Here is an 18,227-nt window from a genome sequence, read left to right as displayed (position 1 = left end):
GTTTCACCATCTTGTTTTCAGGGAGTTCAACAATCTTATATTTTCCCCATGGTGTTAACACGGCAGCCATATTAGATTCTAAACTGACTAAATTTGATATCATTTTGAACGAACTTTAATTTAAAAATTTGTATGGTGATCCCTGATTGTTTTTTCTTGATTTTGACTGATAAGGGTTGGAGTTTGCTTGACCAAAGTACCAAGAACAGTTTACGATTTTTATAAACTTCAGAAGTGCAAACTACATTTAATAATAAAAAATGTATAGAATTTACAGCAACAATATATCTTAAAATAATATATACATTTTACACATATGCTGTCACTTAGCAACCCTTCCACTATTTTATAATTGTTGCATTGCCTTATTTTAATACGTCAAGAAAAACATATAAACATATAAATTGAAGAATATTTTTGATTTGAGACAAACAGAGTTTGTTTCTTGGCAACAAAACGGACAATAATAAAAAAATACTATGGTAGCCATGTTGTGTGTGACTTGGTTGATGTTATGTTTCTGGGTTTGATATGACTCTGTTACTCTTAATTTTGAAGATAAATTTAAAGATAACAAAAGTCATGTACACCAAATATTAGCACAGGTTGGTATGTCGTCATTGGCCTCACATAAAATGATGTTACACTTTACATTAGCAACCAAAAAGAATTTTAAATTTTTAAAAAACCACTTGAAATACTCTATGTACAGGCAAATTGAGAATAGTGAAATACTGGCATATCAAGATTAAAAATAAAGGTAAAAAAGTAAAAGTTATAGATCATTTCTACCCTTGGCTACTTAAAACTATGTAAATACAAAGTTTAACTAGACTAGTAAAAAATACAAACCATAACACCAAAGTAATGTGTTTTCTGTATGTATCACAATCATTTATAGCATCCATATCAAGTGTAAAAATATAATGTTCCATTTGCCAATTGACCACATTAGAAAGGCCACATACTAGGCTTGTAAATAAACCAACTGAAACATCATATTTTTAAACTTGATATGAATGCTATAAATGAGTGTAGCACATCAGAGAAAGTGGAACTTTACTTCAGTGTTACTCATTGTAGATAAATTCCAACACAGCTACAGTTTATATAAAAGCTATATATAACACATATTGTAAATTGCACACTCTTCCTGAGGAATATAGAATTGTCTTTACACAATTCAAAAAAAATGATTATCTTTTTTTTTTTCTAAAAACTTTATAGTATAAATGTTGACAAAAACACACTGATTAAGTTAGCTATATTTACTAATCATCATTATCTAAATCAGAATCATCTGAAATGTTACCATGGTTACTGCATCCATTTCTTGCATCTTGCCATAGCCTTGTCTCAAAGGTTCATTCACCATTTCCCTCCCACCCTCCCTCCTCCGTCCTCTGTTGAATCATGATTATCTTAACAATCAACACAGTATACTATATCATTGAGTCTTCTCTTGCATCTTGCAGCTTTTTTTCACTCAGAATCTTCTCCACTCCCTCACCCACCCATCCACCCATCCCTGCCTGCTGTGTGAGATGGCTGTATCCTCCCCTTACCTATCATATTTCTCCCAACCCCTTGACCCACCAACCAATCCATCCTTTCCAGCTGTGTGATGCGACTATATCTTACTTCAAGTTGGTAGTTCAACAACTATCGTCAACAGAAATTATCTCTGAATGCCTGAAATAAAAGAAAATATAATAAATTGCAAGTTGTGTTTCACTCTACTGAGCAGCATATCGCCCTCACTCGGGGCAAGGAGGCTATTGATTTAGAATCTGTCCTCTTCAACTACGTGAAATTAGAAGTATTTACAACAAAGCATTTAGTGTTCACAAAATTAAGAATCAGAGTATCCATTAGAATGGCACAAGTTGAGTCTATAAGTTCCTTTACTTGGGTGGTTTACACTTACATAGACTAACAATTGACCCAGTAATGATTAGTTCTTGTATCACGACAAAGGTTCCAATTACTTACAAGTAATGTTTCATCTGATCAGGTCAACCATAGATTCTCCGGAGGGTCTATGGGTCAACAGGCTTTGTCAAATTATACAAAGTCTGTCAACCTGAACAGGCGAAACATTTCTCGTAAGTACTTAGAATCATTTTATGCCCAAAATATATTTATACACAGTGTCATTAGCAAGTTTTAAGATTTGTATATATGCATATATAGATACAGACAAATTTAGTCATTTTACTTACAGTTATGTGGTGTTATTCCAAACCCTGCGCTTCACGATTGGATCTGATTCGACTATACATGGGTTCATTCAAACACTTCTGAGCAATCACTGTTTTAGGATGGTTCTCTCCAAACACCTTTATACACAGTCAGAAAACACACACAAAAAAGAATATTATAACGCTAACCCAACCCTAATTGAAGACATGAAATTTATCGGTAACAGAGTATTGATACTTTTTATGCTATTCGTACAGATAAAGAGAAAAATATTGGGGAATAACATAATTATACCAGCACCAGTAATATCACAAAAAATCAGGGAAAGTAATGGCAATTTTGAGCGTTTTGACTCATATCTTGAACACAGCAGAATCAGTGATGTTGACATGCATTGTTGTGACATTGATGCACGTTGTCATGACGCAGAGTATATATTCCATATTTTTTGTTCATCTTGGTTCATGCATGGCATAATAATAGTAGTATACATACCTCAACACTGACTTGGTACCATTGTTTAAAATGATCATAGGCAGTCTGATAGTCACCATTGTCTTCATAATAAATACCAATATTACTTGTTAGTCGAGTCATTAGTTTACAATTGTCTCCATACGCTTGTTGACACTGTTCCAGGGCTAGTTCATAAAACTGAAAACAAATACATCATGTTTGTATGTATTATTTTGATTAATGTAGGCGTGAACTTGAACATGTACTATAATGCAACGGATCTGGTGACACACAAATAGGAACATTATTGGCTTTTTTTATACTCAGAGATGAACGAAGCATTCTTCATTTTTCAATATCCATAATAACCTGTGGGTAAACGTATTTGTGTAGCACACAGTGCAATATATCCAATGGGTGGGGGCTACTCCTTTTATTTGAGTATACATATATATGCTGCCCTTTGGGGTGTGTTTTCTACCCCTTTGGTCTAAAATGGGGCCTGGGGCTTCCAGCACTGGCCACAAACCCCTACCAGAGCTGACCACTGGTACCACCCCCTGGGACTGTACTTGTACATCATTCTTACCTGTAATTGTTCTTCACTTCCCCTTGGATACAGAATGGCTCTAGTCATGTTTGCTTCAGCCTCTCGTCCTAAGTCTTCAACCTACAGTAGAATAATAAATAAATAAATAAACAAACAAACAAATAATAAATAAACAGATAGATAGACAGACAGGCAAGCAGGCACACATACGGATGGACGTACAGACAGACAGACGTACAGACAGACAGATATGTTGAAATCAATCTTCAGAATGTAAGTGAAATGTAATTACTGTCAACCTCAGAAGAACACTGTGACTGCTGTGTATATTACATTCTAACCAATACAGATTATCAGTATTAAAAACAATAGATTTTATAGTTTAGCCACTAGGAGTGCTGTTCAGATGCAGCTTTTGAACCAGAGGTGATGGCCATAATAGCAGAGTACAATGGTATTCTTTGGAGAAAAAAAAGTCAATTTCCCAGTGTTTTAGGGTAACAGTTGGTTATATTCTCAACCAGTCAAAGCATGCTGCTAACTTTGTCTCAGATGATGTAATATTTAAGAACTCAATGAGTTGTTTAAGCCTCATATCATACCCTGTCTTATCTCATTTTACTGACATGAGGTGTCTTTTTGTGACACATCTCTTGAAAATGATTTTAATGTGGGTAACAACATTGATTGTAACTGATGAACCTTACCTCTCTGAAGACATTGATAGCTTGTTCAATCTTCTCCCTGCCTTCCTCTATAGCCTGTTCAGGTGATAGTGTACTGTCACCTGAACAGTCTGCCCAGACATTCAGGTTAAAGGCTAGGTTCATTAGAATAATGGCAAATTTGTACTGTAAGAAATTAAACGTTGTGTTCCGTTGATAACATGTAACTGGATAACTGAGAATTCTTACTTTGTGTACTAAGTATGCCTTTATATGTATCTGTGTGTATGCACAACATGTGTATGTGTATGCATGTATATGTTTATATGTGTGTGTGTGTGTATGTATGCATGCATGCATGTGTATGTATGTATGTATGTATGTATGTATGTGTGTGCGTGCATGCGTGCGTGTGTGTGCGTGTGTGTGCGTGCGCGCGTACGTATGTACGTATGTACGTACGTATGTATGTATGTATGTATGTATGTATGTATGTATGTATGTATGTATGTATGTATGTATGTATGTATGTATGTATGTACATACATACAGGTGAATAGACAGATGGATTGATGGATGGTTGGATGGATAATGCAGTAACCTAATGTTTTGTCTTTACCCTGTGTTCAGCACCTTCCAGTGTTTCTCGAAGTGCAGCAGACTTTCTACCAAAATCAATGGCTGGACGGAGATCTTTGATGTTATCTCTTGAAATAAATTCATGCATTTTTGAAATCTGATGAAAGAATAAAATAACAATGTGATAGATTAGCAAAATAAAACAATAAAACAATTGCTACTTTTTTTCTCATATAATTTCTTCTCCGTTTGGTAAAATACATAAATGTGTTTTTGGTGACAGCTATTACACAGTGTGAATTACATGCTATTGGCTGAATTAGACCATGTGCGTGTCACATGACAGCATTCAACCAATAAGACTTACAACTCCAAATTTTCTAAACAGAACCATGGCATCACTCAACCAATAGGGATTACAGTCACATGTGCATCATCCCAGCGTTTACACACAGTGTATGCACTTTACTCCTGAGTATGAGTATCAGAACATGACACCACTAAACCAATAGGAAGGAATTTCGATGAATAAACACAAGGAATTACTTTCATTTGTACCTCATCCCCAAGTTGTGCACACAGAACCATTCTCTTTCTGGTCATTATTGGTTGAATGATATCACATGAGTATCACATGAGTATCACATGAGTATCACATGGTACCACTAAACCAATAGGAAGAAACTTTGACAAATAATCCTAAATTTGTTGTGGTACATACCTCATCCCAAAGTTCTGCACACAGTGCATATACTTCCACCATTCTCTCTGGTCTGGCCCCAAGTTCATTATCTTCCATGGATACCAAGGTTTCTAACAAACCCCTTGCAGGGTCATACAAACCTGCCTGGACCCTACAAAAATTTGTATTTTACATAAATGTAACTTGTTTTTGTACTTACAGTATAATGTAGTTTTCATTATATTTGGTAAAAATCCATATTAACCATAATAACACTTCAAAATAAATCTATCCTTTGATCAATTGACTAAACACTGTTTACATTCATTATGTTGATGTCTATGCATATATTTCACCTAGTAATCAGTTCTAGTCATTACCCCAAAGATTGCAAGTACCAAATTTTGTTTGAATTGAACCAGCTGTTGCTGAAAAAATGATGACAGAGAGAGAGAGAGAAACAAAGAGACAGAGAGACAGATATAGAGACAGAGAAAGACACAGACTCACAGATAGACAGGGATTGCAAACAGACAGACAGACAGACAGACAGACAGACAGACAGACAGACAGACAGACAGACAGACAGACACATTGCAGACAGACAGACACAGAGACAGACAGACAGACAGCGACAGACAGCGACAGACAGACAGACAGACAGACAGTCTCGTCAGACAACATAATCACAAATATCTTCACATTATGGGATGTAAAAACTTGTACAAATACACAAATTCAGATTCATGACTTACAGAACTCTTGTAATATGTTCATATCGTAATGCTAACTCCTCCCTGCTAGTTTCTAGTTGCTCTAATTCTTGTAGTGATGCTATATAATGATCCTTCATAATATCATACCCACCAACCTGAAAATAAAGACAAGTTTTACATTCAAAGATGATACAATATACTGGCTACTTTCTTAAATTCAATTGCATGTTTTGTTTTCTCTACAACCTTGTGGCTTTTTCATCAACAGTTGTTGAAGTTCTTTCTCTATTTGAGAATGCTACATATGGATATTAATCTACTTTCCACCAATAGGAAAGAAGCTCTGTACTGGATGTAACAAGTTTGATGATTGGTGGAATAGAATGCTACACATGGATATTAATCTACTTTCCACCAATAGGAAAGAAGCTCTGTACTGGATGTAACAAGGTTGATGATTGGTGGAAGAGAATGCAACACATGGATATTAATCTACTTTCTCCAATACAAAAGAAGCTCTGTACTGGAAGTAACAAGTTTGATGATTGGTGGAAGAGAATGCTACACATGGAAATTAACCTACCTTCCTCCAATAGGAAAGCAGCTCTGAGCTGTAGTCTTCTCTGTATAATCTATCAAAGATTGTCCATTCTGTTAAACACTTACATAATCTGTCTTTATCGTTAATCTTGACCAGCTGGTATGGGTATTCCTACAAATCAATTTGTGAATGACAAATTTAAGAAGACAGAAGAACAAACGCATCTTTCTGGTAAATGGGTTGGGTAAGCTTACAAAGTATTGACAAATAACACCATGGCAACACATCCGAAGCTAACTGATGAAAACATTCATAGTCATGACAACCCAAAAAAAGTAATATCAAAATGTGCTACAATAATAGTGCACTGTTCACCAATGGTTTAATTATCAACCAAATACTGGGTTTGTGAATAATGGCTGACATGATTGAACAGCATGACACATTATGTCTTACAAACTAACTTTTACATGACAGTACAATACAACAAGTAACACTGAAGTAAATCACTTTCTCTATGGGCTACACTCATTTATAGCGTTCAAATGTAAAAGTATACTGTTTGAATGGGTTTATTTACAAGCCTAGCATGTAGCCTTTCTAATATGGTCAATTAGCAAATGAAACAGTATACTTTTACACTTGATATGGATGATATAAATGATTGTGGTACATACAGAAAACACTTTACTTTGGTGTTATGGGTTGTAACAGACATTGAAATGAATTCCTCGTACCTCTACTTTCCGATCAATATTTTGTACATATTGAAAATAATTAGCAAGCTTGGAATGCCACCAGTGGTAAATATTTTTACATGCTGCATCATCACTATCATCACCTTGTAAAAAGTACCTGTAAAGTGAATAAAACACACAAAAATCATTTAGTCGCAAGCCTAGAGTCGACTAGTAACACACGAATTTTGACTATCATCTCCCCACAAGCCTAGTATTTTGCTAACAGTGTCTTAATGAAGTATTGGCCAGAAAACTTGTGCATTGGGTTTTGAATCTTCCTGCTGTGTCACATTACATCAGTAGCGTCACCATGTGATTTGGTAATCGCAAAGCCAATTACAAAGGGACGGATTTCATGATGGACTTATAGACATATCTAAGGGGCTGAACCATTGTTGCTGGAATCGTAATCTAATTTTATGTTTGAATACACAACTGTCTATTAATCTACTATAGACTGGAATATCAATGAACTTACTTCCTTCTGACGGCTTTACTAAGTGACCTATGATAGAAATCAAGTCTTCCTTCACCACTATCACCAAATGGTCGTAGAAATGGACGTAAAGCTCGGTAAACTGCAGCCCATTTAGCTGCACTCAACATCATAGTGGTGTTCTTTGCCTCGTTTTCCTTTGAAGTGGCTGAAATAATGATAATAATAATGTTGGTTTTTATATAGCGCTTTCCCACTTTGCGCTCAAAGCGCTTTACAATTATTACCCCTGGTATGGATCTATATCGGCACAACAGCACTTTATACTTCCTCAACTTCCTGGGAAGCATACATTAAACTGCAGCCCTGGTAAGTGCATAGGATTAAAGCATTCACATTATAACCTCTATCCTACCAGGTCCCCAATTATACAGCTGGGTTGACTGGTTCAAATCTTGCCAAAGGATTTAAGCCATTCAGAAAGAAATGGCAGTTGGCATGTTAACTCACCTCGGCTGCTCTTTGCATCATAACTCTCTGGCACATTAACTCACCTTGGTAGCTCACTGTATGATAACTCTCTGGCACATTAACTCACCTTGGCTGCTCTTTGCATCATAACTCTCTGGCACATTAACTCACCTTGGTAGCTCACTGTATGATAACTCTCTGGCACATTAACTCACCTTGGCTGCGCTTTGCATCATTACTCTCTGTCATCTTAACTCACCTTGGCTGCTATTTGCACCATAACTCTCTGGCACCATCAGATTCTCCTCATCTCCTAATATGGTCAACAACTCTGTTTCTAGGAGACCACTTGTTGATGACTCAAGTAGCGACAATGTTGCTACTAAAAGATCCCCACCATTTTCCTGTTCAAATCTGCTCAAGACCTGCGCTAGAAGTCTGCAAGGAAGGAAAAATGAATTTTCAAATTACTACTGATTCCATCTAATGCAGTTTGATAATTGTCTTTTCATATGATGACACAAATGCACTAATTAATTTAACATTTTAATGTTGATGTCCGTAAATCATAAACTCACAGAATCTGAATCTGAAGCTAATAAATGTATCTATATGGGGAGCATATCTTATAAATTGTGCAAGACTGATTACTATTTACCCATATCAATTACATGGCTCCAATATCAAATCAAGGGTATGTTTGATTTGCATAACTTTATTATGATTTCTCCATCACAGTTTACCTACCATCTTATCTTCTGAGAGATGATGTCATAAAAATCATCAAAAAATCCATATCATCACTAACATGCTTACTGCACCCTGTGGTCTATGCTTACTGCACCCCGTGGTCTATGCTTACTGCACCCTGTGGTCTATGCTTACTGCATCCTGTGGTCTATGCTTACTGCACCCTGTGGTCTATGCTTACTGCACCCTGTGATCTATTTTCTGTACTTACTCAAGTAAGCCATCAGCTAATTCTTCTATCTTCTCTGTAACTGTACTGAAATCACCATGGACTCTCAGTTCCTCACACGCGATAGATAACCACAATGGATTCTGGGAAGATTCCTTGGATAGTAATTTCTCGTTCTGCTGTACATCCAGTTTCTTGTTATATCTCCCCAACATCTCACGTACAATTTCCTATAATAATCCATATGGCCATTTTAACCAATGAAGTTGTTGCAAGAGAGGTTGGGAAGGGTCATACATTGTATCTTGTATATTGATATATCTGAGAATAAATGACATGTATTAATTATAAAACTAAACTTAGCCACGCCATAATATGATCAACTGAAATAACCTCACCTTTCTAGATTCCATATCTAGTGGAGTCACTTCAACTTCCATTGGTAACTTTGGTCTGTCTTTGAGGATTTTATGTGGAGGTGTCTCGTTTATCATTGCAAATATAACTCGGATCTGTGGAGCCAGTCTCCTAGGCAACCAACTGAGGATATTGGCTTGCTTCTCATCATCAAACTACAAAATAATTGAAATACAAGAATTGATGTACAAAAACAATCTCCTAGGCAACCAACTGAGGATATTGGCTTGCTTGTCATCATCAAACTACAAAATAATTGAAATACAAGAATTGATGTACAAAAACAATCTCCTAGGCAACCAACTGAGGATATTGGCTTGCTTCTCATCATCAAACTGCAAAATAATTGAAATACAAGAATTGATGTAAAAAAAAAAAAATATTATATATGAAGGGACGCACCATGAAGAGATATGAATGGTTGTGTGGTGATAATATGAGATTGTAAACATCTATGTAACACATAAACAACATAATTTTATCGTCTTTTAAGGGGTCTGACATTTGTCCATCTTGAGTCTAAAGCTTTTTTACATTTGCTTTGTCTGAAAAGTTTATCTCATGAAAGGAGTCATACAATACATTCAGATTGTATTTGCATGTTACATCATTACATTGCCAATTGAATGTCCATTATTTAATGTGATGTTTGAAAAGGGGTAATTAATTTATATTGTTAATGATTACTGGAATTGATTACTGCAATCTTTAGGGAAATGAATAAGCCCAATATGGCTTGTTGTCCCCATCAATACAGTCAAATATAATAATATTAAAAATTATCCGGTAGTGTGACCACAGTTTATCCAGACTCCAGGGACTTGAATGATATTATACTATCACTGTCTACGATGTCTGTAAAGGGTATGTAATTTGTTAATCTTCATGTCTGAAAAGAGAAGGGGTTTTCATCACTTTCCTAGGTGTGTAGGGGTGGGGGTGGGGGGGGGGGGGGTGCACACCTACCTGGTTTACTGCATCAACGATGATAATAACAAGTCTGGTATTAGGGTTCGATAAGACACCACTAACTAACTGAGCTGCTGTCTCAGTCTTTAGGGGGTGGGGGTTGGAGGAGGGGGGGGGGGTGCACACCTACCTGGTTTACTGCATCAACGATGATAATAACAGGTCTGGTATTAGGGTTCGATAAGACACCACTAACTAACTGAGCTGCTGTCTCAGTCTTTGGGGGGGGGGGGAGGAGGGGGGTGCACACCTACCTGGTTTACTGCATCAACGATGATAATAACAGGTCTGGTATTAGGGTTCGATAAGACACCACTAACTAACTGAGCTGCTGTCTCAGTCTTTTGGGGGGGGGGGGGGGAGGAGGGGGGTGCACACCTACCTGGTTTACTGCATCAACGATGATAATAACAGGTCTGGTATTAGGGTTCGATAAGACACCACTAACTAACTGAGCTGCTGTCTCATAGTCTTTAGGCATATTAGAATCCTACAAGACAGAAAAGACAAACACATTTCAACATTAATTTCAAAATTTACAAGATAATTGACAGTCTCATACAAGAATCCTACAAGATAGAAAAAAGTAAATAAATAAATTCCAAAAGTAGAAAAAAAGTAAAAATAAGCATGATTCTATAAGATCAAAATGTTTTGAAAGGTAAATTATACAATACAAAATAAACACTAGTTAGACAAATTTTGAAAACAAAATTCGCCAATCCAATAGGCACAATACCTCTACCCGATAGGTACAATACACCTACCCAATAGGTACAATACACCTACCCAATTTTTGTTACTGTTGGATCAATTACTAAGTTTAATTATACAATATTAAGGTAACATGATAGAGGAAAATGCATATGGAGTTTATACTCACTGTACAGATTTTCATCTCTTTTAGAAATCGTTTTAACATTTTTTCTAAATCTGTGGATCCAGGAATGGCACCAACAAAGTGATAGAATATATACCAGCCATGCTCACCACCACTGAAATCAATAAACATCATAATGTCATTATTGCAATATCACATGATTCTCTTCCTTTTTATTGGAATTAAAAATAATATAAATATAGTGTAAGTCTACAGGCTATCAATGGAACCTTAACACAGTGTGCTTAGTTGTGACAAATGGGACACTTCAAAGTAATACATTGTAACTTACCCTGGTATGTCATTATTATCAGCCTGTGTTACGGCTACATCAGCTGCTCTGGCCATGATAGAAGACTTGCCCATACCAGGACCACCAAGTAATACCAATGGCATATCAATAGCTGTACCAGTCACATAGTCACCAAGCTATGTCATGTGTGAGAAATATGGACATCAGTCAATTCAAAAGCAAAATCTATACTTTATAACACCTATCTTTTCTAATATATCATTTCTACCAAGTACAATAGCCGATCTATACTTCATCAACCTACCTTTTCCAAGATATCATTTCTACCAAGTACAATAGCCGATCTATTCTTCATAAATGATTCATGTGCCTCTCGTTCCTGGTCATACACATCTAACTGTACATTCTCTAATGGATACTGCACTGCAATTCTTTTCTTGAAAAATTCAATCACCTATAAAAAAGAAGAACAAATTCATTTATTTATCTGCTAACAAATGGGACCTAGTCCCATTTTAGGCTCCTCTGGTTCAGAAACACTGGATGGAACCCTGATAAAATCATTCGTGAACTGAGGTGGATTTTACCTAATTTCTGTCCTTCACAAAAATACTGCAACAATTTAGTGCAAACAACATAAAATGTAATAGTTGTTCCTAAACATTTGACTCCTCACAGAAACAATGATGTAGTTATACATTTTCATGACATAGAATGACCAGGGTATAAATCCCATATTTTCTGTTTGAATGTGTACAATTTGACTTGTATGTGGCATAATGTACAATACGCTTACCTTTGTAGAAAACTGTCCATCTAAACCATTGAGTCTGACTTTTCCACTGTCATCATCAACACAATCAAACTTGCATTTGTATTTGAAAAACCTATCACCCTTAGAATGAAATAATACAGATAATTGTTAAAGTCAGTGCCAATGGCACTGAAGCACAACTGGTAATTTTATACTACGAAATGAAATATTTAAAAATTGTTTAAAGTGAAATGCACCTAAGAAATGAAGATTTTAAATTTTTGCTGTTACTTTGTTCAACTCCAACCCATTCTCAGTTAAAATCAAGAAAAAATCAGTGGTTCTTGTACATTTCAGAATCCAATATGGCCACCAGGGGTTATTTTACATTTCAGAATCCAATATGGCCACCAGGGGTTATTGTACATTTCAGAATCCAATATGGCCACCAGGGGTTATTGTACATCTTAGAATCCAATATGGCCACCAGGGGTTATTGTACATTTCAGAATCCAATATGGCCGTGGAGTACTGTGTTAACTCTATTGGAAAATAAAAGATTGGTGATTTCCCTGAAAACTAGATTGTGAAACCCCAAATTCCTTTTTTTTAAAATTTTACATGTAAAAGCAAGTGTCAATATGGCAAAGTTTGGAAGAACTTTGATTTTCAGTTAAATGAGTGATGCATTCTCTCTTTAAAATGGCAATGTGATAGTGAGATATAGAAATTAGTAACATTCCACATAAAACTAACCTTGAACCTATCCTGTAACATAGTTTTCAAAATCTTTAACTTCTCAGGAGCAATAGGACTTGCATCAATAAAGTTTTCTTTTTGATCTTCTGGGAGTGCATTCAGGAAGTCTGCTTCCCTAATGGCAAATAGTGCTGTAACAGAATACATCATATATTGGTTATCAGAAGACAAATGTTGTATTTTTTTGGCCACTAGCAGCACTGTTTGATAGCTGTTATTGGACCAGAAGTGAGGGACATCATAGTTGTCAATGAGTACAGTAAAAACCACAAGGCTACACATAAATAGTTCACACCTAACATTAATACAGAATACAACTGTCATGTACATGGTTGTAATACTGATATAGAATTTCCAGTGTGAACATGACTATAGATCTATACTTACAATTAGGATTACTTTTCCTGTATGCTCCATGCATAATTTCCATCTCTGTTAGAGACAATCCATTCACCCATCTATATTCCTTGGCTAAGTTCTTAGGAACATCTCCTTGGCCTGGTATCCATCCACATCTCTCACTACAATGCAAATAGGGTAAAGATTTAGACAATTCAATTATAAATACTGACATACCACAAATATGTAAATGTGTCTTTATAGTATACCAAAGCAGCTTTTTTAGCAGCTAAAACTTTTTTATACCCTATGGGTACCCAATTGATACCCTGTGCCATGGAACCCTATACCCAACTGATACCCTGTTCCATGGTATCACCACACCCTTTGATACTCTATGCTATGGGTACCTTACACCATTTGATACCCTAGCCATGGTACCATCATACCCTTTGACACCCTGCTATAAAACTACAAAGTGAATGTATGAATAGCCAGGCTTCTGTATCTGTATCATAGACGTACAAGCACCAATACTGGTTGTCACGTACGTTGTCAAGGGTCGCGTGTGGGGCAATACCATCAAAGTACTAAGGGGCCCTAGTATTGATAGCATTCAGTGCAGTTTTGAAGGCTTGTGTGTTGGGTGAACAGCGAACTTCTTGAGGTAGCACATTCCATAGTGGTAGTGTTTTGGGATATAATGAATGTCGATAGCAGTCTTTGTTTGTGGTTATCACTTTGTATTTATGAATGCCTGATTGCCTGGTCTGTACTGAACGTGATGACTGAAGATATTCGTTAATGTTGTTTGGTGTGAATCCATGAGTCTCTTTATATATTGTGATTAAGAGTGAATTAGTGTGTCGATCCTGAAGGCTTATTTAAGGTGAAACAAATATGAGTGCACCCTTTGAAGCCATACTGTAAAACTGATGCTAATTTCATTGACAGCAGGGACATGATACCATGCTGAACAGCAAAGTATGCACACCCAGTCTTTGAAGTCTGATACCATGTAATAAAACTGATGTTAATTTTATTGACAGCAGGGAATGTGATACCATTATAAACTGAAAATACATACACACCAAGCCTTGAAACAGTGGCCATATAATACTGGGGCCAGCTGTGAAAACAAAAACAAACTCTTAAGTTTATATATTTCCCATAACATCCCTTATTGCCCCAGTGTACATCAAGCCTATTCTAAACCAGATTTGCCATTTCTTAGAACCATATATGAGAGAGGCCGGCAATGCAGGTTTGGTGAAAATAACTTTTCTAAGTTCCCTTAAAGCATACAGAAATACAGCTTAGACAAAATCAGTCTCAGTGTTGTCTCCCCAAGTTTAAACAAAATTGTCTTTCATATGGAAATCATGCAACCAGCCTGGATGATATTGTTGGTGGGGGAGGTATGCAGTGTATACATGTACAGGGCGCCCTCACATCAGTGAAGTCTACCCTTAGGGTAGAATGACACAATGCATCTTACAGGATAGACAATATGAAGTATAAGCATAACACTGGAAGAGTGATCCCATATTCCGACACCGAGTGCAGATAGGGTGTGAAATGCTTTCCTGAATGCTGTTTGTCTCCTTGAAACCATGCTGCAACCAATCATTTTATAGTTAGGGGGTATGAAATGTACAGAAAATAGTTTATAGGGTTAGGGGGTATGAAATGTACAGAAAGTAGCTATGGTGAGGGGCATGAAATGTAGAGAAAGTAATTAAAGTGATCATCACCTCAATTTATTTACCCCTCCTAATAATTGTGTAGTTGGAAGAGTCATAGCGCTGAAAGACATAAGAATCAGGATAAAAGTATAGATGGGATATTATCACAAAATATGGCAAAGGTTTTCATAGAGATAGAATGACAACTTTGTTATGTGGTAGCTATTACACTAGTATACACAGCACCACCAGAGACTTTGCTATTTGGTAGCTACCACATGTATACATAGAACCGCAGACACTTTGCTAAGATGGTAGCTACTACACTAGTATACATAGCACCACCAGAGACTTTGCTGAGATGGTAGCTACTACAATTAGTATACATAGCACCACCAGAGACTTTGTAAAGATGGTACTGGTAAATATGTAAAATCTACTTCAGCCCCCTAGTCATTTTACCAAGCTTTCCCTACCAGTTTTTTTGTTAATGGTGGTAAAAAGGTAAAATCTACCTGAGTTCTACAGGTATTTTACCTTGGTTCCCTACCAGTGCTTTTGTTAAATATTTATGTAAAATCTACCTTAGTGTTCAGGGCACTTAACCTTAGTTTTCCTACCAGTGTTTTTGTTAAAATATTTACATAAAATCTACCAGAGTTCCCAAGTCACGTTTATCTGGGTTTTCCCAACTGTGTTTTAGTAAGATTCTGATTCTGATTCTTACCTTGTCATGTTCAGAAAGTATGGGCAGATGTTGTCTTGGTAACATCTGTCTATTTCACCTAGACATGTACGTAGTGTTTCTTCACTTGTTGAGTCTTTCGGTACTCCCTGTAACAAGAACAATTGAGTGATATATTTATCCACTTGAAAATGAAGGACACCACACAGTACACTGTGACCTAAAACATGAATTCTTGTTTCATATCTTGTTTGAACATCATATTTATAATTCATTTCTATGATTCATAATTCCTATAATGGCACAAGAGCCCTCTATAACTTTTCTAAACTCCTTTGGGTGCATATGACAATCTATTAGCATTGCACCCTCTCAAGGATTCAATCCATCACAAACAAACCTCTATACTATTCTAGAAGGCCCTCATGAAGATTGGCTTTGACCAACTGGGCTGTCCTCTTTAAATAAAGCTTAATGTTTAATGATTGATTGATTGATTGATTGATTGATTGATTGATTGATTGATTGATTGATTGATTGATTGGTTGGTTGGTTGGTTTGTTGGTTGATGGATTGATTGATTGATTGATTGATTGATTATCTGTCTGTCTGTCTCAAATTATACAGCTGGGTTGACTGGGACACAATCATGGTCAAAATCTTGCTTAAGGACTCTAGCCATTCAAAACCAAATGACAGAATGAAGCTCTAGCCAGCACCTTGTTGATGCTGAGCTGTCCATCTAACCATTCAAACATCATGACGCCACAGTATACATCAAATCAGAGAAAATCAAACTGTGAAACACTAAGAATTGATGGTAGTCCTTACCCATCTAAGATCACACTCAACAAGATGAAGTCTTCTTTTCTCACACCACTGTCTTAGATCAGGAAATACCTATGAACACAAGAAGATATTTTATAAAATCACACCAAATTAATTCCTGAAATCATTTGTTGTACAAATTACTACCCTCTGGCACAATGTAAATTATAATATATGCACATAACACCCTTTGGAGTATGTATTTTCAGGTATATTGGTCTAAAATGGGGTGTTGTAGATTTTTTTTTTTTTTTTTTTTTTTTTTTGGGGGGGGGGGGGGGTTAGTCATGAGTGGGGGTGTAGATTTAAGGTAGGTTGGTCTAAAATGGGGTGTATATTTGGGGAGGTTGGTCTTAGGTAAATTAAGGGGAGATTGGTCTAAAAGTGGGAGGTCAGTCTAAAATGGGGGTGTAGGTTTGAGGAGGATGTCAGGGTGGCACATCTCTATTAAACATATCCATAGTTTGTCATTCAGTACTTTCTTACCTGTTTGATTAACACTTCTCGTTCCATGTGGAAATCTTTAAAAGTTGATGATACAAATACCCGGATAGTTTTCCAGCCTGATCTTCGCACCACAAGATCTTTTTTACTTCCTCCTTTCTTAGAATCTGAAGTTCTTTGTACTTCATCCCACATCTGTTCAACTTCAGCTTTATAGCTGAAACTCCTTGAGGACCCACAGCCCATCTTGTCAGGATGTGAAGATGTTCACAGCAGAGTACGACACAAAATGAAAATGTAATCACAGTGGTTACTGTGCAGAAATTCTATGTCTGTAGATAAGTGAAAAATATATAAACATAGCGTTATATATAGATGTATCATATGAAAATGTCGAATCACTAAATTTGCATATTGGGTATGTCAGATAGGATTGACATATTGGGTATGTCATTCACTCCCAATGGCCGGCTCTACTGATATGATAGTAGTAATAACTGACTATGTTGGTTTCAGCAATGAAGTAACATGAAAGTGAAAGTGAAAGTTAAAAATTAAATTTAAAATTGAAACCATGAAGCAAATACATATATCTTGGATGAACTTAATGATTTACATATAAAAACAGCTGTCAGATCTCAGAGAGAATAGTTTTTGCTCTTGAAAACATGACAAACCTGTGTGACATCAAAATTTGCATATCAATATAGGATGTTATGAGTTATTTAATCATTTTTGTTTTTGGAATGACAGCACGACAGTTTAGAACAATATACCACTGGGAATAAATCCAGGACATGTACTTCATGATGGAAAAATTGGCGACGGGAATAAAACCTCACTGCCAAAATTTCGTATTCCTACAGCCTACAGGTGCACCTGTGCTATGCATGTACACAAGTCGAATCGGTTTGTTGTCGGTCTTCAAATGTAACACAACAGGGTTTGGGCCCTTCGTGTGATCTTATAAAAGACATACTCACACCTCTTCCTGGCCGTTACTTCTGTTATCTTTGGATTACAACGGTTATCTTCAGATGCATCGTCCAGCTCAGTACGCAATAAACCTCAGCAACCTGCCTCTCTAGCTATGTGTTGTCTCGTTGCCAAAACTATCAACATGGCGACCTCATCTTTAATTTACATAACAAAACATTATCTACATAAAATATATTTTATTATATCATTGACAAAGTATCCAAATAGTAGTTTTAACCACACTCAATAATGATGTATTGCTTTCTTTTTTAATTACAT

At 36.3% G+C, this 18,227-nt stretch overlaps 1 protein-coding gene across 1 annotated transcript; it reads right to left on the bottom strand.

Annotated features, from left to right (window-relative positions):
- Positions 1 to 1,460: 1,460 nt before the first annotated feature.
- LOC144451704 (TPR repeat-containing protein DDB_G0287407-like) lies at positions 1,461 to 18,066 on the bottom strand. The gene is made up of 26 exons (XM_078142607.1): positions 17,954 to 18,066; positions 17,013 to 17,302; positions 16,530 to 16,598; positions 15,741 to 15,847; positions 13,377 to 13,510; positions 12,987 to 13,120; positions 12,273 to 12,371; positions 11,781 to 11,930; positions 11,516 to 11,652; positions 11,227 to 11,338; positions 10,720 to 10,833; positions 10,474 to 10,560; positions 9,356 to 9,529; positions 9,000 to 9,187; positions 8,298 to 8,476; positions 7,610 to 7,775; positions 7,129 to 7,246; positions 6,434 to 6,562; positions 5,890 to 6,005; positions 5,174 to 5,306; positions 4,493 to 4,609; positions 3,916 to 4,059; positions 3,248 to 3,328; positions 2,698 to 2,856; positions 2,223 to 2,339; positions 1,461 to 1,692 (listed from the first exon to the last, which is right to left on the bottom strand). Exons 2-25 carry the CDS (start codon positions 17,214 to 17,216, stop codon positions 2,235 to 2,237), a joined length of 3,156 nt encoding a protein of 1,051 aa, XP_077998733.1. The 5' UTR covers positions 17,217 to 17,302; positions 17,954 to 18,066; the 3' UTR covers positions 1,461 to 1,692; positions 2,223 to 2,234.
- Positions 18,067 to 18,227: the final 161 nt, after the last annotated feature.

Source organism: Glandiceps talaboti, chromosome 21 (genome assembly GCF_964340395.1).
Source record: "Glandiceps talaboti chromosome 21, keGlaTala1.1, whole genome shotgun sequence".
In the NCBI taxonomy this organism is placed as follows: Eukaryota; Metazoa; Hemichordata; class Enteropneusta; family Spengelidae; genus Glandiceps; species Glandiceps talaboti.
Note: the sequence above shows the minus strand (reverse complement) of the source record. Positions and strands in the feature narration are given on the sequence as shown.